The sequence below is a fragment of the Trachypithecus francoisi genome, unplaced genomic scaffold, assembly GCF_009764315.1.
Source record: "Trachypithecus francoisi isolate TF-2019V2 unplaced genomic scaffold, Tfra_2.0 Lachesis_group6, whole genome shotgun sequence".
In the NCBI taxonomy this organism is placed as follows: domain Eukaryota; kingdom Metazoa; phylum Chordata; class Mammalia; order Primates; family Cercopithecidae; genus Trachypithecus; species Trachypithecus francoisi.
This window is the reverse complement of record NW_022681471.1, coordinates 19,233,395-19,256,388: the sequence shown is the minus strand read 5'-3', so window position 1 is coordinate 19,256,388 and position 22,994 is coordinate 19,233,395. Positions and strand designations below refer to the sequence as shown.

Below are 22,994 nucleotides of genomic sequence, written 5' to 3'. Positions count from 1 at the left end.
CCTCTCCAGCATCTGTTGTTTCCTGACTTTTTAATGATTGCCATTCTAACTGGCGTGAGATGGTATCTCATTGTGGTTTTTATTTGCATTTCTCTAGTGACCAGTGATGATGAGCCTTTTTTCATATGTTTGTTGGCTGCATAAATGTCTTCTTTTGAAAAGTGTCTTTTCATATCCTTTGCCCACTTTTTGATGGGGTTGTTTTATTCTTGTAAATTTGTTGAAGTTCCTTGTAGATTCTGGATATTAGCCCTTTGTCAGATGAATGGATTGTAAAAATTTTCTCCCATTCTGTAGGTTGCCTGTTTACTCTGATGATAGTTTCTTTTGCTGTGCAGAAGCTCTTTAGTTTAATTAGATCCCATTTGTCAATTTTGGCTTTTGTTGCCATTGCTTTTTGTGTTTTAGTCATGAAGTGTTTGCCCATATCATACCTCATTTTATAATCCTCACAACCTTGTGATATAACTATGACTGTCTCCATGTTACACATGAGGAAACCAAGGACAGTGGTTCTCAACCCTAGCTGAATATTAGAATCACCCAAGGAACTTTTAAAACTCCCAGTGCACAGGTACCACCCCAGAATAATTATGTTAGAATCTCTTGGTGTGTGGCCCAAACAGCAGTATTTTTTGGAATCGCCAGGTGATTCCAATGCACAGCTAGGGTAAGAATCATCACAGTACAGCGTGCTTCTCAAAGTGTGGTCCCTAAGCAAGTAACGCAGCATCTGGGAACTTGTTAGAAATGCAGATTCTGGCCAGGCGCGGTGGCTCACGCCTGTAATCCCAGCACTTTGGGAGGCCAATACAGGTGGATCACCTGAGGCCAGGAGTTTGAGACCAGCTGGCCAACACGGTGAAACACCGTCTCTACTGAAATACAAAATTAGCTGGGCGTGGTGGCTACACACCTTAATCCCCGCTATTGGGAAGCTGAGCAGGGAATGCTTGAACCTGGGGGGTGGAGGTTGCAGTGAGTCGAGATCACACCATTGCACTCCAGCCTGGGTGACAAGAGTGAAACTCCTTCTAAATAATAATAATAATAATAATAATAATAATAATAGAAAGAAGGAAAGAAGGGGCCGGGCGCGGTGGCTCAAGCCTGTAATCCCAGCACTTTGGGAGGCCGAGACGGGCGGATCACGAGGTCAGGAGATCGAGACCATCCTGGCTAACATGGTGAAACCCCGTCTCTACTAAAAATACAAAAAACTAGCCGGGCGAGGTGGCGGGCGCCTGTAGTCCCACTACTCGGGAGGCTGAGGCAGGAGAATGGCGTGAACCCGGGAGGCGGAGCTTGCAGTGAGCCGAGATTGCGCCACTGCACTCCAGTCTGGGCGACAGAGCGAGACTCTGCCTCAAAAAAAAAAAAAAAAAAAAAAAAGAAAGAAGGAAAGAAGGAAGGAAGGAGAGAGAGAGAGAGAGAAAGAAAGAAAGAAAGAAAGAAGAAAGAAAGAAAGAAAGAAAAAAGAAAGAAAAGCAGTTATCAGACTCACCAATGACTGAAACTCTGGGAGTAGGGCCCAAGAACCTGGGTTTTTTTTTTGTTTTGTTTTGTTTTTTTTTTTTTTGAGACGGAGTCTTGCTCTGTGCCCCAGGCTAGAGTGCACGTGGCGCGATCTCGGCTCACTGCAGCTCCATCCCCCAGGTTCACGCCATTCTCCTGCCTCAGCCTCCTGAGTAGCTGGGACTACAGGCGCCCCACCACCACGCCCGGCTAATTTCCTTAATTTTTAGTAGAAACGGGGTTTCAACGTGTTAGCCAGGATGGTCTCGATCTCCTGACCTCGTGATCCGCCCGCCTCGGCCTCCCAAAGTGCTGGGATTACAGGCTTGAGCCACCGCGCCCGGCCCGAATCTGGGTTTTAAGACACCCTCCAGGTGATTCTGATAGACTCTCAAGTTTGAACATGGGCTTGAAAAGGGCTAACTTGACTCTGTGGAGTCAAGAGCTGGGGAAACCCAAGCACACCTTAGGTCCAGGTATAAAATTAGGCTAGGTTCTAAGCAACTGGAATCAATCTCCCAATGGGCGTACACAAGAATAAGAACTGTTTTCAGGCTGGCAACTAGAATACTGAGTCCCCACAACACAGTCTTTCTGATACTTTTTTAGGAGAGACATCTGCCAAAGGCCCTCTCAGACTGTCAAAACGTCCTGGAATATATTTGCGTCCAACTCTGCACCTTGCTCTCTACTCCCTCACTTCAAACACTAACCTTCCCCATTTGTGCTCTCACCTGAACTGTGTAAATAAGCTTCTAACCACTCTTCTCCCCACCCCTCTCTTCTTGGTATCCAAGATGAGAGTGGCAGGCGACAGGTTAGTTCTAATGTACCCAAGCAAATGGATACACATCCTAAAACAGGAGTGACTTATGCAGCTGCCCCTCTGGAGTGCATCTTACCTGCTTCAGCAACACAGTCGCCTTTGGTCTAACCTTCCCCCCTTAACCGCCCCCACGTTCCTATTCCTGGAAAATGGAAAATTCCATAGCCAAACATCAAACGACACTTCCCAGAATGCAGCTCATCTCCTCTTCTCCTCCTCCCACAGAGATACCTTGGGTCTATAGGATTAAGAAAGGCAAGCCCAGCAGCCACTATTCACTGACCAGAGACCTGGCCCAACATGCTGCAGAAATAATTATCAATGAGTATGCTTGAGAGACAGCAGCACGAGGTGGCGAATGGGCTCTAAACTGAATGACAGCTGTTAACAGTTTTTGGCCCTGTTTTTCCTGTCCTGAATCCTCAAATGGGTTCCAAGGGATGAGAAACGGGGGAACAGCACACCCTACTTGAGAGAATTGGAATTTGAGGAGCTAGGAAGCAAAAGGTAAGAAACAGCTTAAATGTGTGGTAGCACTCTTGAAAGTATGCTGGGGCCCCTCAAAAAGCTCACCTGCCCTCACTTCCCACTTCAACTGATTGTGAGCATCTTGCTTAATTAAAAGCAATTCATAATAGTAATTGAGAATTAATTATTAAGAAAAAGCTTAATTAAGCTGAGATTAGTTATTTAAGCTGGTACTCGAGGTTTTGGAAGGAAAGTAGAAATTTAATGTCAAGATATGGAGGAAGAAAAAAGTATGATTGGAGTCAATTATATCTTTTGACAGACAGGAGACCTGATGAATGTCCCTGTCCCTCCAGAGTTCCTGAAGCACCATTGAAGGGAGAGGGCCTGGCGAGACAGCATGTACAGCTACTTGGGAGTTGTCTAGTAACTTGGTGGTTGGAGGGGGAGGGACTAGTTCAGGGCCCAGGGCGAGGTCTGTACTGAGGTTGCTGCCTTTAGAGAGCTGGAGAGGCAGGCGGCTGAGGACTGAAAAGAGAGGGTGAGTAATTCTTCATGACCTGTAGGATCCCAAAGATGGCAAGCTGCCAGCCTGGACTGCCAGTGAAGGCTGGAATCGTGTTGTAGCTCTGAACCCACAGCTCTTCTCCTGGCCCATGAGAATTTCGGCTGGAAAGACAGCATGCCCTGGTAAGTGAAGTCCTGCCACTTCGAGACATGGAGTCATCTTTCTCATTTGGAGTGATCTTGCTGTCCTGGCCTCCCTCATCATTGCTACTAACACACTAGTGGCTGTGGCTGTGCTGCTGTTGATCCACAAGAGTGATGGTGTCAATCTCTGCTTCACCTTGAATCTGGCTGTGGCTGACACCTTGATTGGTGTGGCCATCTCAGGCCTACTCACAGAACAGCTCTCCAGCCCTTCTCGGCCCACACAGAAGACCCTGTGCAGCCTGCGGATGGCATTTGTCACTTCCTCTGCGGCTGCCTCTGTCCTCACAGTCATGCTGATCACCTTTGACAGGTACCTTGCCATCAAGCAGCCCCTCCGCTACTTGAAGATCATGAGTGGGTTCGTGGCCGGGGCCTGCATTGCCGGGCTGTGGTTGGTGTCTTACCTCATTGGCTTCCTCCCACTTGGAATCCCCATGTTCCAGCAGACCGCCTACAAAGGGTCCTGCAGCTTCTTTGCTGTATTTCACCCTTACTTCGTGCTGACCCTCTCCTGCGTTGGCTTCTTCCCAGCCATGCTCCTCTTTGTCTTCTTCTACTGCGACATGCTCAAGATTGCCTCCATGCACAGTCAGCAGATCCGAAAGATGGAACATGCAGGAGCCATGGCTGGAGGTTATCGACCCCCACGGACTCCCAGCGACTTCAAAGCTGTCCGCACTGTGTCTGTTCTCATTGGGAGCTTCACTCTATCCTGGACCCCCTTCCTTATCACTGGCATTGTGCAGGTGGCCTGCCACGAGTGTCACCTCTACCTAGTGCTGGAACGGTACCTGTGGCTGCTTGGCGTGGGCAACTCCCTGCTCAACCCACTCATCTATGCCTATCGGCAGAAGGAGGTGCGACTGCAGATCTACCACATGGCCCTGGGAGTGAAGAAGGCGCTCACCTCATTCCTCCTCTTTCTCTCGGCCAGGAATGGTGGCCCAGAGAGGCCCAGGGAAAGTTCCTGTCACATCGTCACTATCTCCAACTCAGAGTTTGATGGCTAAGATGGTAAGGGCAGAGAAGTTTCAAAGTGCCTTTCTCCTCCCCGCTCTGGAGCCCCAGCTAGATCAACAGGAGTTACGGGGATGAGAGCACTTGCTTCAGGCAACTGACTCCTCTCCCAGCATCCCCCACCCCCAGACTGAGAGGTAACTGAGGCAGAGTCCTGACTTTCTTCTATAATCGGTTTCCCCATTTTCAAATCGCCACTCCTCCCTGCCCTTCTTTTGAAATGAGCCTGTCTCTGATGTACAGGTACACTTACTTTAAAGCAAGAAATGTACTGCTAAAAAGATGCTTATAGATCAAATTCTATTTTTTAGTATACCAGAGCAGCACTGTCCAACAGAAATATAATGTGAGCCACATGCATAATTTTAAATGTTCTAGTAACTGTGTTATAAAGGTCAAAAGAAACAGGCAAAACTAATACTTTATCCCAATGTAACCAATATATTGTTTTCAACATGTCATCAATATAAAAATTATGCTGTTTTTTTTCATACTAAGTCCTTGAGATATGGTATGTATTTTGCCTTTACAAAAAAATCTCAATTTAAACTAGCCATATTTCAAATACTCAGTAGCCACATGTGGCTAGTGGCTCCCATACTGAACAGCACTAGAGAAATGAGTTTCTGTTATTTTTAACTGTTTACTATAGTGATTTACTACAGTAATTGCTTGGCAATGTTAGGAGTCCCTCCTCCTCCTGCCCTTACTGATATTAATCAGAGATTTTATATGGTGAATGTGCCTAAAAGGTAGAAACCTCAATTCATCTAAAGCTTGTGTTGTCTCACACCTCATGATGTTCAAAATAGGCTCTTTGCCAAAGAAACACTATCTTGTGATTACTTCTGCTGTTAACAGTCCCAATCCACCACCTTTTAACTCTCTGCTGCCCCTTCCCTTAAGATGGCCTCATATGTCACTTGTAGCTACTTGCTGATGACAATGCTGGATCACAAATTCTGAGGCACTGGGAGGGAAAGGGAGAGAAAAAAGGTGGGTACCAAGGCAGGCACAGCCAAGCTCTCCAGACTGGAGCGACTTTGCTCCTCGGGGCTCTTTCCACTTACTCCCCAATTTACATTTTCCTAAGAAACTATTGCACGGGAGACCAGCTGAGGAGCAGGTGCCTCATCCTCCTTTCTGTGGGGTACAGAAAATGACAAGGTTGGCAGATGGAAATTATGCTCAGTTTCCCTCTGGCAACCTGGCAGCAAAAATTCAAGAACAGAATGGCGAAGACACTCAGGAACCGCTCTCTGCTTTCCTGAGCTTCCCTGTAACCCTCTCCAAAACCTCCTGGTCTCCACGTGGATTGCTAGAGAGTTTGGCTCTCAAGACCTTAAACTGTAATATTGCCCCAGAAAGCTGCCAAGTTGACAACAAAAGAAGGCAAGAAGAAACCAAACCGGTATGAATTAACTTGTCTAGGATTTGATACCGAAACAACCTTAGGTTGGTTAATCCCTCAATATCCCTAAATTAATGACCTGAGGATGTATTTGAATCCAACGTGTAATGGCTAACTCCAAGAGGCCCTTGAAAATTTTCATTCTAATCACAAATTATAATGTTTAGACCTGGATGGAATCCAGCCACCCTCCTTTCAAAGGATGTCACCACACCACTATGCTTTGCACTCGGATTTTCTTAATCCCCCATTCGTCTTAGATTAACTCTCAGCTTTCTTTCCTCAGTCATTCAGTGGATAATGATCATCCCTTTCGGTTTCCTACTCTTGAAAATTCCTTCTCCCTACCTTCACCCTATATCTTCTTCAGCCCAATGGTCTGTTTCTCATTGATCTATTCTACTACATACACATCAACCCACCTTTGGTAAATTTTTTGCAGTCGCTTTGCTTACCAGTCTGGCCCAGATGAGAAACATACTTTCTTTCATCATAGCAAGCATTGTGTTCCTACAACTGAAGAACTTTTTGACTCTCAAGTGGATGATGGAACCCAATATGCTTTGAAATGCTGAGCATCCAGCAAGTACCAGGCCAGCAATAAGGCACATTCCTGGATTGTATTATGAGTTACTGGAAACTAGGTAAAATATGAATAACTGGATTTTGGACAAAATTGAAAGCAGGCTCAAACCAATGCCCTCCTTACTGGTGGTTCAAAGCTTAAATCCTGGCCTTGCTACAAAGGACTGATCTTATCAAGGTAATATAAGCAAAATAGAATGAAAATTAAAGTTAATTCTGAAGCCAAGGTCCTTTTAGAAAAAAAAAAAAAAAGGCCAGACGCAGTGGCTCATGCCTGTAATCCCAGCACTTTGGGAGGCCAAGGCGGGCGGATCATGAGGTCAGGAGATCAAGACCATCCTGGCTAACATGGTGAAAACCCGTCTCTACTAAAAATACAAAAAAAAAAAAAAAAATTAACTGGGCGTGGTGGCGGGCACCTGTAGTCCCAGCTACTTGGGAGGCTGAGGCAGAAGAATGGCGTGAACCCGGGAGGCAGAGCTTGCAGTGAGCCGAGATCGTGCCACTGTGCTCCAGCCTGGGTGATAGAGCGAGACTCTGTCTCAAAAAAAAAAAAAAAGTAAATTAGCCTGATTTAATCATTCCACATTTTAAACATATATATATCAACATTACATTGTACCCCATGTAATATATACAATTATTTATCAATTAAAAATAAAATATATATATATTTAAATACAGAAAAGCAGGAGGGGAGGGGAGGACAGTGATCAGTGTGTTATTAGGTTCAATCTAAGAAACTCTGCTACCCCTGGGAGTCAGTATGTGCAGTGGAAAAATCACAGCTCTTGAAATCCAACAGACCAGTGTTCAAATGAGAATTCAGTAATTTAAATTCTCAAACTAGATCCCTCATTCATCAAAGTGGGGTAATAATGCCTACTTTACATGGTTATATTGAAGATTAACTCAGATAATATATACGTAAATATCTAGTAAACTACAGCACACTGTTAGTGCTCAAAAATGTCAGTTCTCTTCCTCTTCCTTAAACACCATGAACTAAACAGTCAGTTGACCCATTTAAGGGAGTCCCTCATATCAGATATTATGTCATATAGGACAAGGACAATTGGACTCAGAACTATGAATTCCTTAACCCCTGAATAAGATTTTTAAAAATGAGTAATGAGAGGTGATTCAGGTTAAAAAAGACAAACAATAAATCTAATACCTTAGCAGTATCAAGACAGAGCAGATACAAACAAGGCACTGGCACTAGTATGGTAATTGGATTTAAGAGTAATCATAATTAAAAACACTGTGTTTCACCCGGCACGGTGGCTCATGCCTGTAATCCCAGCATGTTGGGAGGCTGAGGCAGGTGGATCATGAGGTCAGGAGCTCAAGACCAGCCTGACCAATATGGTGAAGCCCCATCTCTACTAAAAATACAAAAATTAGCCGGGCGCAATGGCAGGTGCCTGTAATCCCAGTTACTCAAGAGGCTAAGGCAGGAGAATCGCTTGAACCTGGGCGGCCGAGATTGCAGTGAGCCGAGATCGCGCCACTGCACTCCAGCCTGGGTGACAGTGAGACTCCGTCTCAAAACACTGTGTTTAATAAGTCACCAAGAGCAGACATACAGGATGCTACGCAAACGTCTAATGGCTTTCTTTGATGCAGGCTCCTTCACAGACAAGGGAATGTACTGGAAACATTTAGATTTCATTCACACATCTACTGTTATCTCCTGATGGGCTTACCAAGAAGCCAGATTTAGTTCAGCAAGGTGATAAAAACATCCCAGATATTATAATACCTTGTAGGATGCAATGTAGGCCAATCAGTCCCATTTATTATTTCCATGAACAGCTTACTGTGAATTTGTGGTGTTTTTGTTTTAAGAGACAGGGTCTCGCTCATCACCCAGGCTGGAGTGCAGTGTTGTGATCATGGCTCCCTATAGCTTCAACTTCCCAGACTGAAGCGATCCTCCCACCTCAGCTTCCTGAGTAACTGGGAACACAGGCACATGCCAGCATGCCCAGCTAATTTATTTATATTTTGTAGAGACAGGGTTTTCCTATGTTGTTCATGATCGTCTTGAGTGATACTCCCACCTCAGCCTCTCAATGTGCTGTGATTACAGGAGGAAGCCACTGCACCAGGCTGAATTTGTAATAAAAATTGTAACATGACTAAGTTTTATATTAATTCCTTAGGTAGAAATGTTATACATATCAACACCTCAATTTCAGAGGACTATTCTCAAAGAACATAAGGACACTATAGCCCTCTGTACAGAGGTGTTTTAAGTGGTTTCAGAAGTGTTAGAGGCAGGTTGCCCTGACCACCACACCCCTGCTTGTCCATATGTCCAGTGTCAGCCAGAGATAGCCTTGGGATATCTCCTCCCTAGAAGGAGAAGTGTTAACTGGTTCAAATGGGAATTGAACTCATGACCTTGATTTCATTCTCACCATGCTCAGTCACTGGCCAAACTGAATAGAGACCAGTGAAAACAGCAGGCACAAGATACTTAAGGACACACATAGAATCAGCAGAAACAAGAATAGCAATGGACTCAATGACAGACCACAATTCCTCAGCTACTGTCAGCCACTCAATTTTGTGGCTCCTTCAGTACTTTCCACGTCATCCTTCAAACTGCTGACTGGTCTGGAATTTTCTCCTTTTAATTAACAAATCTTCACTTGTTATTTCTGCAATCTTATAAATTCAATGGTGGTGCCTACAAATGCCAATTGTCATTCATTCATTCGTCTGTCTGTCCATCCACTTACCTATCTCACAAACATTTATTGAGAGTTATGTACTAAAATTGCCCCAGCTTTGCTGGGATATCTTCTAGAGGTATAGATTGATATATATATGATATTTACTATTTCTTTTACAATTATAAAAACAACTTTTGTTCATTAAAAAAATTTTGCAAACATAGGAAATCACAAAGGTACCCATAATTATACTATCCAGAGATGACCACTGTTATTCTCCTTCATCTGTTTTTTTTCACTTAACATTATATTGTGTATATTTTCCTATGTCATCAAGTCTTTTTCAAAAACACAACTTGTAATGGTTACATGCTTTTTCAACAAATGATACAATACTTTAACTATTTCTCTATAGTGTGCTAAAACTTAGGTTATTTCTAATTTCTGTTATAATACCATGATAAATATCTTTGTATATAAATCATTGGCATGTCTCTGTCCCATTCCTTAGAATAAATTCACAAGCAGTATTACTAGATCAAGGAGCATTAAATATTTATAAGTAATTTTTTTTGAGATGGAGTCTCACTCTGTTGCCCAGGTTGGAGTGCAGTGGCACGATCTTGGCTCACTGCAACCTCTGCCTCTCAGGTTCAAGCGATTCTCCTGCCTCAGCCTCCTGTGTAGCTCTGACTATAGGTGCACACCACCACTCCCAGCTAATTTTTTGTATTTTTTTAGTAGAGACAGCGTTTCACCATATTGGCCAGGCTGGTCTTGAACTCCTAACCTCGTGATCCACCCACTTCGGCCCTCCAAAGTGCTGGGATTACACGTATGAGCCACTGCACCGGGCCAAGAATTTTGATTCACATTTCTGCTGGCATTTCTTGAAGTGTAACATTTCCCTGAGATATCTGCTAAGAGAAGTCATAGGGAGCCATAAATGAACAGACCACACTGATAGGAATATCCCAAAGAGATAAAAGCACATGGCTTCCTGAAAGAATAAACCATACTAAGGAAGTTAACAAGTTGCTTTTTTTATTTTATTATTATTATTATTGTTTTACAAAAGAAAACTTTTTGATACGGTCTACTGCTAGGGTTCATCTGCCTTCTGCAAATTCAGAAATCTGAACTAACAGAACACAGTAGTTTAAGAATGCCTCTCAGGCCGGGCGCGGTGGCTCAAGCCTGTAATCCCAGCACTTTGGGAGGCCGAGACGGGTGGATCACGAGGTCAGGAGATCGAGACCATCCTGGCTAACACGGTGAAACCCCGTCTCTACTAAAAAAATACAAAAATCTAGCCGGGCGAAGTGGCGGGCGCCTGTAGTCCCAGCTACTCGGGAGGCTGAGGCAGGAGAATGGCGTGAACCCGGGAGGCGGAGCTTGCAGTGAGCTGAGATCCGGCCACTGCACTCCAGCCCGGGAGACAGAGCGAGACTCCGTCTCAAAAAAAAAAAAAAAAAAAAAAAAGAATGCCTCTCACAGAGTATAACTTCATCATCAATACAGTGCAGTGTGATATCCAGATATCGATTTCAGTGTTTTGGTTCTTAAAATTTTCGGACGTAGTTGCTCCATAAAATGCTAAGTAGACATGAGAATAAGAAAACATTTTCACACAGAGCTAAGAAACCATTCTTGAATTTGCTGAATGAAGCCTTGAAGCCATAGTCTTGCAGTTTGCTGAAAGGGCAAAATATGCTTCACCTAATGGATCAACCATGGCAGGGTAAAGTGCATGAGAGCTTAACATGCTACTACTCAGCCATATGTTCCCTAGATTTACAAGCTGTTGGGACCATAATCAGCCACTGGGCTCAAAGAGCCCTCTCATGAGGAGTCCTAGAAACGACTGATGCAGCTGCTAAGAGTCTAAGAGTCTGTTTTAATGCACAAAGCAGTTCCTGTTTGTTTCAAAACGCCTTGTACACAATGGGGCAGACGGGATTCACTTGCTATCAAGCACTGGGGAAACTAAAACCCCGTAGGGCCAAGAGCCTGAGGGGCGCTCTTCATCTGCTTAGGTTTGTTTTTATTTGGTATATGTTGCCCAACAATCCCATGATTGAATCACAGTTCTCATTTACCATGATACATCCATATCAGTTCCAGTTCTATCTCAATTGTGTTGACATTAAGCCACTAAAAAGCTGATAAACTTGTTGAGATAACACAGTCACAGGCCCAGTAAAATGCCATGCTGTCTAACAAAACTGTTCAATGTGCTTTTACCCACCAATCCCTCCTTAGTATTTTTGCAGATGTGTCCATTGAGTCATTCAACAAATATGAAAGCATTTCCTATAGAAAAGCAAATGGGTATTATATCATCTCAGAAGTAGTTTTAAAAAAAGGTGAGAAAACTAAACCAAGAAATTATAGCTGAATGGCTCTGAGATCATTTCAAATGTGAAAAACAGACTCATAATCCAAACATTTCTTATCCAAAATTCCAACCACCACTTTAATATTACCAGGTCCCTTAGTAATCTTATACAATGAAAGTGTTAAATGGTTTTTCTTATTTACAAAATAAATGGGAGACAAGGATGCATGAAGTGTTTATACTAAGTAAAGCACAGTCCAAAATACAACTGAATTCTGATGCTGAGACACTGAATAGAGAGAAGAAATATCTTTTAACAGTGAAACCTCAGAAATAAAAATTATTGGCCGGGTGAGGTGGCTCACACCTGTAATCCTAGCACTTTTGGAGGGCGTGGTGGGTGGATCACCTGAGGTCAGGAGTTCAAGACCAGCCTGGCCAACATAGCGAAACCCCGTCTCTACTAAAAATACAAAAATTAGCCGAGTGTGGTGGCGCATGCCTGTAATCTCAGCTACTTGAGGGGCTGAGTGAGACAGGAGAATCATTTGAACCCGGGAGGCGGAGGGTGCAGTGAGCCAAGATTGCACCACTGCACTCCAGCCTGGGCGACAAAGGGAGACTCCATCTCAAAAACAAACAAACAAACAAACAAACAAACAAATACACACACACACACACACACACACACACATATAGAGAGAGAGAAAGAGAGAGAAACGGCCATTTTGAGAAGACATGAAGATATTTATTTTTTAATACTCAGTAATTTTATTACATTAATTTACATGAAACATCCTGACTGGATTAGGCTAATAAAAATATTACCCCTTAGTGACATGCTTTGGTGAAGAGATTTAATTTATAATCAGGTTCATAGTAATCATTCCTCCTATAAATTGTTTATAAGCATAAGAAAATTTTTCTTTCCATTGGAGGAGAAAGGGTGGAAAGCCTAGCCCCATGTCCAAATTACTGAATTTCAAACTAGTGGCATCTGTATCAATAATTCCACATTCTTCAACAAATGGTCTTACATACAACAGGAAGAAGTTCATGTTGTGCTGGTGTGTCATCTCTGACTGCAAGACCCTCTTTTTGAGCCCTGTTGTGCTACCCCTAGTGAACTGTCCTCAGACTGGAGGAAGAAGGGGGTGGAGCAGTGAAGGAAGTCATGGAGAAGAAAGGCCAACAAAGGGAAGAGGAGAAGTGGGAGAAAGTGGAGAAAGGGAAGTGATGTATTGCAGTCACAGGTCTCCAGGAAAATAATCTTAATCCAGTATTACCGTTAAGTGATAAAGAGTGACCAACCACAAAAACTATTGACCTTCTTTCTCCCAGGGTGCTATAAAGATAGGGGAATTAATGAAATCAATATTCTTTACTGCTCACCTGCCATAAACTTTAAGTGACACTGGACAAGGTTAAGTCAGTACACTTCAAGCATAGTGATTGTAAGTATGGGATCATGAGCCAGACTGCCTGGGCTAGAATACTGACTCTGTCATGTTTTAGAGGCAAAAGTATTTCACCTTTCTGTGCCTCAGTTTCTCATCTGAAAAAGCAGAATTGTACCTACTCTCATAGGGCTGGTTATAAGGATGTAGACAGAGTATAAACACAATATACTTAAACAGTACCTGGCATATAATAAAACCCATACTCTGTATTACCTATTATAATAGTTAATAATTATTAATTAAACTATTAATTAGCTATTATTATCTGAGTTGTTTCATTCTCCAGCCTCTCAGAAAAAAGGGGGAAAAAGTTGAAAGTTTTTGCATCTTACAACCTACAAATTTTGGTTATCATTTTATCCCTTCAAATACGACTTGCTAGGGGAAAGGATGTGGGTTGTGGAAGAGAGCAAGCAGAATTAGGGATTACTTCAAGGCCTGAGCCACTAAAAGGGTTTTTAGGGGCAAATTCAGAATTTTGTTTTGTGAAGTGTCATTTAGACTTTATTTTTTAGAGACAGGGTCTTGTTATGTTGTCCAGGTTGGCCTTGAGCTCCTGGGCTCAAGTGATCCTCCCACCTCTGCCTCCTGGGTTAGCTGGGACTACAGATGTGTGCCAATGAACCCAATTTGTGCCTATTAGACTTTAGAGTGATGTAAAATAAGCAGTGGGACATAGAAGTATGGAGTTCAAGGGAGAATATGGGCTGAGGATGTATATTTGGAAGTCACCAGCAGATATATGGTACTAAAACCATGGAAAACACTGCCCTACTTGCTCATACCTTTAGTAATCCTTAGCTTACAGCCGTTTTCCTAATAATTCAAAATTTTTTTTTTTTTTTATTTTTTGAGACAGGGTCTTGCTCTGTCGTCCAGGCTGGAGTGCAGTGGCATGATTTTGGCTCACTGCAACCTCCGCCTCCCGGGTTCAAGCGATTCTCCTGCCTCAGCCTCCCTAGTAGCTGTGATTACAGGCCACCACGCCCAGTTAATCAAATTTTAATTTAATTCAATTTAAATTCCACAGTATTTGTTGAACCTTTCCTATGTTTTAGGCATTTAATCAGATCCTTTGGATACAGACCAATTCATTTACTCATTTAGCAAATGTGTACTAAGTGCACATAACTGTATAAAGCACTGAGAACCCAGTAGTGAACAAAACTGACATAATCCCTATTTTCATGGAACCCCAAATGAGGGGAGATACAGAAATTAGTGAAATAATCACACACATATAATACATAGATATAAATTCTGATATGTGATATATGAAATTATAATGAGGAAAGTTATTTACATTGGGGGAGAGGAAATCACTGGAAGGTTTTTCTGAAGGAATAATATTTAGGTTGAGGTGAATTAAAGCCATTTTGCAATGGATATAAATCCTTCAAGAAACTATTTTCAGGCCGGGCACAGTGACTCACACCTGTAATCCCAGGACTTTGGAGGCTGAGGCAGATGGATCACCTGAGGTCAGGCGGTCGAGACCAGCCTGGTCAGCATAGTGAAACCCGGTCTCTACTGAAAATACAAAAAGATTAGCCAGGTATGGTGGCGGGCGCCTGTAATCCCAGCTACTCAGGAGTCTGAAGCAGGAGAATCGCTTGAACCCGGGAGGTGGAGGTTGCAGTGAGCCAAGATCACGCCACTGCACTCCATCCTGGGCAACAGAAAAAGAAACTATTTTCAGCCTGTACTATTGTGAAAAAATAATGGGTTCCCTTTTGCTAATTTGGGGATAAGTAGGGTATCTGATGAATATAGTAAATGTTTTTAAAAATTAATAATATAAACAATGAGATACCACTACACACCTATCAGAAGGGCCAAAATCCAAACCGATGACAGCACCAAAAGCTGGAGAAGATGTGGAGCAACAATAGCTCTCATTCATTGCTGTTGGGAATGCAAAATGGTACAGCCACTTCACAAGACAGTTTGGCAGTTTCTTACAAAACTAAACATACTCTTATACTATCTAGCAATGGTGCTCCTTGGTATTATATTTACCTAAATGAGTTGAAAATGTCTACACAAAAACCTACACACAAATATTTATAGCAGTTTGATTCATAATTGTCAAAACTTGGAAGCAACCAAGATGTCCTTCAGTGGGTGAATGAATAAACTGGTACATCCAGACAGCGGAATATTATTCAGTGCTAAAAAGAAATGACCTATCAAGCCATGAAAAGACATGGAGGAACCTTAAATGCATATAAGTAAGTTTAAAAACCCAGTCTGAAAAGTATGATTCCAACTATACGACATTCTGGAAAATGCAAAAACATGGAGACAGTAAAAAGCCTCAGTGGTTGCCAGAGGTTAGGGGAGAGGAAGGAATGAATAAGAGGAACATAGAGGATTTTTAGGGCAGTGAAACCATTCTATATGATTCTATAATGATAGATACATATTATACATTTGTCAAATGTATAATGCCTTATCCTCATGGTAACATCGACTCTTCCTCTGTCTCAGCTCAAGTGTCATTTCTGCTATGAAGCCTTTGGCAAATCCTCTAGGTAAGGCTGTTCCTCCTCTGTGCTCCCACACAGCATTTTGTTTATCTCTCACATAGTATTTAGGTCCTACTGTAATTATTTACTTACAAATCTGTTCTTCCTCTATAATGTGAGCTTGAAAACAGACACTATATCTTAGTCATTTTATAGTCCCAAAATCTAGACATAATAGATACATAATAAATGTTGAACAACTTAATGAATGGATAAAGATGAAGAACTATTAATTCCACAAATATCTGAGTGCCTACAATGAGTCGGGCTCTGTTCCAGTACAAAAAAAGTAGCCAGAACTTTACACCTGTAAGATGATTAGAACCCTGGGAACAGGCTTCTATTTTAAGCTTTTTTTTTTAGCTTTTTACCTGTAGAAACTTCCAAATGAGCCACTTGCTTGTTTATTCATGTTTAAGAAAGAACCACCTGCCCAATGTTTAGCACTGGCATTATGACCATGAATGGCAGTGGGAAAACACAATGCACTCATTCTTGTCTCATCAAAGTGCACTTTAAGAGTCCAGTCTCAATTTCATAGACATCTTCTCTTTATTACTCTCTGGAGAATGTAATTTCAAGAGTTGGCAAAGGAGAAAATAGTAAATGAAGACAAAGACAAAGTGATTCTGCCAATAAATACTTTAATGAGAACTGAGGTCTGTACACATATAGCAATAACCACCCTGGCCTATGCCTTCTACTCTAGCCCAAGTCTGGGGCTAACCAATTACATTTAACCACATTTGGAAAGCAGGCCGTTTTCAATGTCACCCATCAGTATCCATCTTCATAGAAGATACCAATCTGGGGCCAGAGTCTCAATGTTAACACTTTCTCTCGGGGAAAAGTTAACATGGTAACACAAACATAGAAATAACTGAACCACCCCACTGTTCTTCTGTCAGGAGGCTCTTAGGAGACCAACGGCTTGGTAAACACTTACGACATTGTCAAAATACATCAGAACATGGGAAAAGGGCAAAGGAGTAGAAAGGCTGGCAGGGCTGGGCTCACATATAATTCAGTTCTTAGATTTGAAGCCTCTTTAGCTGCTCATATGTAATAAAAAACTGGAGTAAGTCAAGGAAGATCACCAGGTTGACACTGAAAGCCAAAGCTAGTTCTAAAATTAGCATTGCATTCTCTTAAAATTAGTCTATGCTATTCTAAGCTTCCTTTGCTTTAAAATCTTTTTAAAACACCACCTGTCAAATCAAGCATGTGTTGAGTGCCTACCATGTACCCATTTAGATCACTAGCATCGAACAACATAAACAGAATAAAACTCTTAATATATTTGTAGTCTTCAGGGGGAAACAGGACACACACACACACACACACAGAGTAACCAAGAACATCAATGATAACATATAAGATCAGAGTGATTCCAAGAGGGAACGAGATACCCTCTCTCTGCCTACAGACCCCACAAGGGCAGGGAATTACTTTCCAACGCTGTGGTGCTTGCCATTATACACACAACACCACACACAGTATCCAATACATGGCTCTGCACTTAGGAGGCACTTTAAACACAACTGAAGGAGACAGATTCACCCATGAAGAAAGAACCCTACTTGGCTGTGGATTCTATCACCCCATGAATGTCTTCTGTCCTGTTTTTATTTCCCAGCTATTTTGGTCCTACAGTTAGGGGTAGGAAATCTGAACCACCTCAGCATGGACTTTCGTGTAGGTTTCTTCCATCAGGGTTTCTAAAAACTTCATAGCCCCTTCCAGATTAGCTGTGTTTGTTGTCATTTTGTTTTAAAGAGTAAAGTTTGACATATCTTTTCCATCCCCTTTAGTTTGTATTAGCCTCCAATTGAAAGCTGTTTCTCTACTTAATTCCATTCTCAAGGGTCACCAATGGGATGCTTGAGTTCCTCACTAGCCTAAAAGGCTTTAATAATCAAATTTTCCTTCCATAGCCTAGGATTATCTGGGAGCTTGAAGCACTTGCTTTCATCCTCTCAAAGGATACAATGATGTTCCAGGGCCCAAGCCGAAGCCAGTTTGGCCAAAATCCTTTATAGAGTGCAAAAAAGCCCTCATGTTTCCACATCTGCAGGAAAGATATAACCAAAAACAGAGTGAATTCACCTTTCTCTACATTTGACATCACCTTCCACTCCCACCTCAGAGCAACTTACGGCTCCATGAATAGTCTTTTCTCTGAAGGTCCATTTTAAATTCATCTGTAGTCTAAATCCATCCACCCACTTAATCAATAAATATTTACCTACCATACATAAGCAAAGCACCATTCTTGATGTTGGGAATATACTAATAAACAAGGCAGAAGAAGTGTCTATGGTAGCCAGCCTCCAAGATGGCCCCCAATGAACCCTACCTCCAGTTATTTGTACCCTTGTGTAGCCTCCACCTCATAGTATTTGGTCTGTGTTACCACAGAATATGGTAGTAGTGAACATATGTCACTTCCATTGCTAGGTATAAAAATATATATTATAATAAAGCATCGCCTTATTCTCTCTTAGATTCATTCACTCTAGAGGAAACCATCTGCTATACGATGAAGAGAGGCCTACATGGTGAGGAACTGAGGGCTCCGGCTAACAGCTGCATGAGTGATCATTGAAGCAGCTATCCCAGCCTGTCAAGCCTTTAGATGGCAGCAACCCTAGTTGACATATGAACTACAACCTCAGGAGACAGCCTAAGCTAGAATCAACTCAGCTAAGCTGCTTTGCAATCCCTGGCCCACAGAAACTACAAAATAACAAATGTTTAAGGCAGTGAGTTTTGGAATAATTTGTTACACAGCAATAGGTAACCTACACAGCAGTCTCTACCCTCATGGAGTGTATATTCTAGTGGGGCTGACAAATACACAAATTGATATATATTATATCCAAAAATAAGTGCTACAAAGAAAACTAAAGCAGGGTAAGAAAATAGAAAGTTGGGCAAGTCATTATTCTTCTCTGAGTTTGTTTCATCATTATAAATCTATATAATGCCATGGCCTACCTCATGTGAATGCTTTGAGGATTACATGAAGAAAAATGTGAAGTGTTTTGAGTTTTGGTTTCCTACTTTATACAACAGGGATCTTATATACATGGTTATGAGAATTGAATGATAAATTATGCATAAACATTATAAACTGGTGGCATGTGCTGAATTTAGCCAGCAGAAATGGTTCATATATAATGGACAAATATCTATTAAGTAACTACAGTGTGTTAGGCATTGTGTTAGACATTGAAAAATGTTATTTTGCCTTTCCAATAGTGAAGTGAAACCCACCACAATTCTACAAAAAGGAAATATTTGTATAAGACAATAATATGAGAAGCCAGAGTTGTAAGTATCCTTTATCCCATCCTGTTCATTAAGTATACTAGAGATAATTATCCTTACTAACCACTTTTGGGAACAAACAGTAAAATAATAAGCACAATATTTATGAAGATACAGTGGTAATATGTTTCCCCCAGTGGATCTTCAGCAAATAGTAAAGGTCTGAGACCAAAACTGATGTTGGAAAATTGTGAAAATCACCCCAAATAAAGCCCAGATGTGAATAACCTAGAACCTAGACTGTTAAATGACAAGAGACCTCTAAGAGACCATCCAATCTCATAATCTCTTACCTGGACTACCACAATAGACTTTTAATTGGTCTAAAATCTCCACCTAGAAGCTAGAACAATCTTTTAAAATTATAAATCAGAGCATATCACTTCCTGCTTAAAGCTCTCAAATGGCTTCCTGGTGGATTTCATTCTAATTACAATTCTCTGCAAAGACCTGTAGGATCCCACATGATTTAGCTGCTGCCTTTCTCTCCAGTTTCATTTCCTACTAGTTTCTCCCTTCATTCACCACACACTCAGCCACACTAGCTTTCTTTCTAACCCTTGAACATGTCCAGCTTATTCCAACTCAGACCTTTAGTAACCTGTTCCCTCTTTATGAAATGCTTTTCTCCCAGCTCTCATGGCCAATTCATCATCATTCAGATCTCAGCTCAAATGTCACCTCCTCAGAGGTTTTTCTTGACCATCCTTGCTGAAGTAGTTCCCCACTACTGAGTCACTATTGCAATATGCTGTTGTTTTCTGCATAGCATCTATTTCTATCTAAAATTATACTGTGCATTGTGTGTTTATTGTGTCTCCCTCAACTAGAATGTAATCTCCAAGAGATCAGAAACTAGCTTTGTTTGTTCACTATTGTGTCACCACCACCTAACACAGTGTCTGGCACAAGAAATTTTCCCGTAAGTATTTGTTGAAGAGGTGAACACAAAAACAGTAAGGGTCTCTAACACTCTTATGAGCCATCTGGATCTTTTTTTTTTTTTTAATTAAGAAACATGGTCGTGCTCTGTCGCCTAGACTGGAGTGCAGTAGCAAGCCTACGTAGCTCACTGCAGCCTCAAACTCTGACTCAAGCAATCCTCCGAGTAGCTAAGACTACAGGATGCAAGCCACACCACCCGGCTTGAATCTTTATAAATTTCCAAAAACAGTGACCAATTTCTTCACAACATGAGAACTGGGAGGCACCTTTTGGCATAAGGCAGTTGTGTGAAAACAAAGAACTTCTATAGATAAGTACAGACAAAATAATAAAGTATGACGCTATTACACATAATGGCAAAATAGAACAAAGTCATTTTAAAAAATGACTGCTATTAAAAATTTTTAGTAGCACGTGAGTAAATGAGTGAGCAAATGTAAGTACCTAAAGGTTACTACCAACATAAAAACATGTTTCTGCAGATTCAAAACAGCATAGTGGTTGTAAGTAGAAACTTTGGAATGAGACAGATTGTGGATTAAGTCTCAGATCTGCCTCTTATTAGCTATGTAATCTTGTGTAAGTTATTACTTAGCTACTCTGAACCTACGTTTCCTCCTTTATAAAATAGGAAAGATAATATCTACTCCATAGTGTTGCTGTGAGAGTTAAAGGATATACTCTACGTACAGTGCCTGGGACAGAATAAGCATTCAATAAATATTAGCTATTACTATATTATTGTATAGTAAATCTTTTAGCCAATTTTCTTGAAACAGTGCTCTTACACTTGTCTATCTATTATTACTTCCTGTGTTTATCTCCTATTAGAATCTAAGTGTCATAAAGACAGGAACATTATGGTTTACCAACACATCCTCAACAACCTAGAACAGTGCTTAGCACATAAGACAAACATTTCTTTCTTTTTTTGGTGGCGGGTCGGGGGGGGCGCTCTTCAAGCGTCAGTTTGATTTTTTTCTTTTTTATTACTTGAATGAATAATCAAACAAACTCCTCAATGCACAGCAACTGGCTTTTGCAAACACCAATTCACCAAACCTTGTAAAAAATATTAATCCAACAGACTCTTTGCAGTCCTTATCATATTAGATCTCTTTGTATGTGACATTAAGTAACCACTCATTCCTTCTTGAAACTTATTAACTCCTTTGGCTCCCATGACACTACTCTCTAAGTTTCCACATCTTTGGTGTCTTTCCTAGGTTCCTCATCTGCCAAGATCTTAAAAATTGGTATTCCGGTCAGGGCACGGTGGCTTACGCCTGTAATCCCAACACTTTGGGAGGCCAAGGCAGGTGGATCACGAGGTTAGGAGCTCGAGACCAGCCTGACCAACATGGTGCAACCCTGTCTCTACTAAAAATACAAAAACAAGCCGGGTGTGGTGGCGGGTGCCTGTAATCCCAGCTCCTCAGGAGGCTAAGGCAGGAGAATTGCTTGAACCCAGGAGGCAGAGGTTGCAGTGAGACGAGATCACGCCACTGCACTCCAGTCTGGGCATAAATAAATAAATAAATAAAAATTGGTATTCCGCAGTGTTCTTTCCTTGGCCCAGTGCCCTTCCCTCTACACCAGTGATTGTCAAATGCAGAAATACCAATGGGGGCTTTTGCCAAACTATACTTTCCAGGGTCTGAGAATTGCTGCCTCAGTCAATCATTATTACAGGAAAGAACTTTATAGTACTCCAGTATGCTGGGAAGGCAAAAAGGTTGTGAACTCTTCTACCTACTCTCCTTGGTCAACTCTCTCCACAGTTATATACCACCTGTGTGCTAATGACTCCATGGGCTTTTATCTATATCCATGAACCCTGTCTTGAGTCAGGGCTAGAATATCCAAATGTATCCACTGGATTTTCCTCATGCACATCAAACTGAGTATCCAAAACTATGATGTCTCCCCCAAGACCTGCTCCTCTTGTGATGCCTCTGTCAATGAATGTCACCACCTGGTCACCAACTCCAAAAAACCCAGAACTTATCTTGACACCTCCTTTCTCCCACACCTCTCCACATCTAGTCAACCAAATCCTGTTGACTCTATTAACAATTCTTTCTTGACTCTGTCCCACCTTCTATATCTCCATTATCATGCTCAAGTTCAGGCCTTCATCCCCTCTTTCTCAGATTACAAGAGCCTTCTATTCAGCTTCCCTATCTGTAGGTCAGTGGTTCTCAAAGTGTGGTCTCCAGACTAGCAACATCAGTATTGCATGGGAATTTGTTAAAAATGCAAATTTCCAGGTCCACTCCATACTTACTAAATCAGAATCTGGAGATGGGTCCAAGTGAACGGCAGTTTAACAAGCCCTCCAGGTGATTCTGATGCATGTTAAACTTTTAAGAATCACTGCTCCAGGTTTATCCCCTTAGTAGTCTTCAACCTTGGTGAACATTGCAGTCACCTGATATAGTTTAAAGTATTGACACCTGGACCTTACTCCGTAGGTTTTGAGTTAATTGGTCTAAGGTAGAGGAGGCAGCTGAGAAAGTTCCCCCAAGTGATTCCAATGTGTACCCAAGATGAGGAACCACTGTGGTAGATCCAGTCTCCACAAAGCCAAAGTGATCTATTTAAAATGCAAAGCTAATCTGATTAAAAACTTTCAACAGCTCCCTGACAAGTTAAAAAAAAGTTCAAGCACCTCAATATAGCATTCAGTATCCTTTTATAATCTAACCCTTGGCCACCAATATGAGGAAAGCACCATAATGGAGAGGTAAATGTCAGTTTGAGGTCAAATGATCCGAGTTTAAATTCCAGTTCTACTTAATGGCTGTGAAACCTTAGGCAGCTTACTTAATTTTTCAGTGCTTCAGTGTCTACCTCGTGGGGTAATGGTGAGGATTCAATGAACGAATACACGTAAGTCTCATAAGGACAGTTCCTGACACACAAAAAAGCACTCAGTGGATGTGAGTTATTGTTATTCAAGATGCCACCATCTACAGGGAGCCTATCTCAAGGCTTCCAAATTGAGAACTCTGAGTTTATCACTTATCAGGCTATACTGATTATCTGTTTGTATACCTGTAGTCCTTTTGTAATATCTGTAATTTCTCTCTAACTACTAAAATGGTGTCTAATATGTAATATTGTTAAACAAAACTGATAATAGGAAAGAAACCATATGGCAACATCATATT

At 41.6% G+C, this 22,994-nt stretch overlaps 2 protein-coding genes across 2 annotated transcripts in view; one reads left to right on the top strand and one right to left on the bottom strand.

Annotated features, from left to right (window-relative positions):
* Positions 1 to 3,526: 3,526 nt before the first annotated feature.
* On the top strand, positions 3,527 to 4,533 carry GPR119 (G protein-coupled receptor 119). Its single transcript, XM_033201580.1, is given in 2 exon segments — positions 3,527 to 3,551; positions 3,554 to 4,533. Coding segments are annotated over 2 exon segments (1,005 nt in total).
* Positions 4,534 to 16,173: 11,640 nt separating this feature from the next.
* The window catches only part of SLC25A14 (solute carrier family 25 member 14), a 33,722-nt gene continuing 26,901 nt past the window's right edge, over positions 16,174 to 22,994 (bottom strand). The window contains 2 exon segments of the mRNA XM_033201260.1: positions 16,174 to 16,619; positions 17,534 to 17,614. Coding sequence (XP_033057151.1) covers positions 16,578 to 16,619; positions 17,534 to 17,614 — 123 coding nt within the window. The 3' untranslated portion in view covers positions 16,174 to 16,577.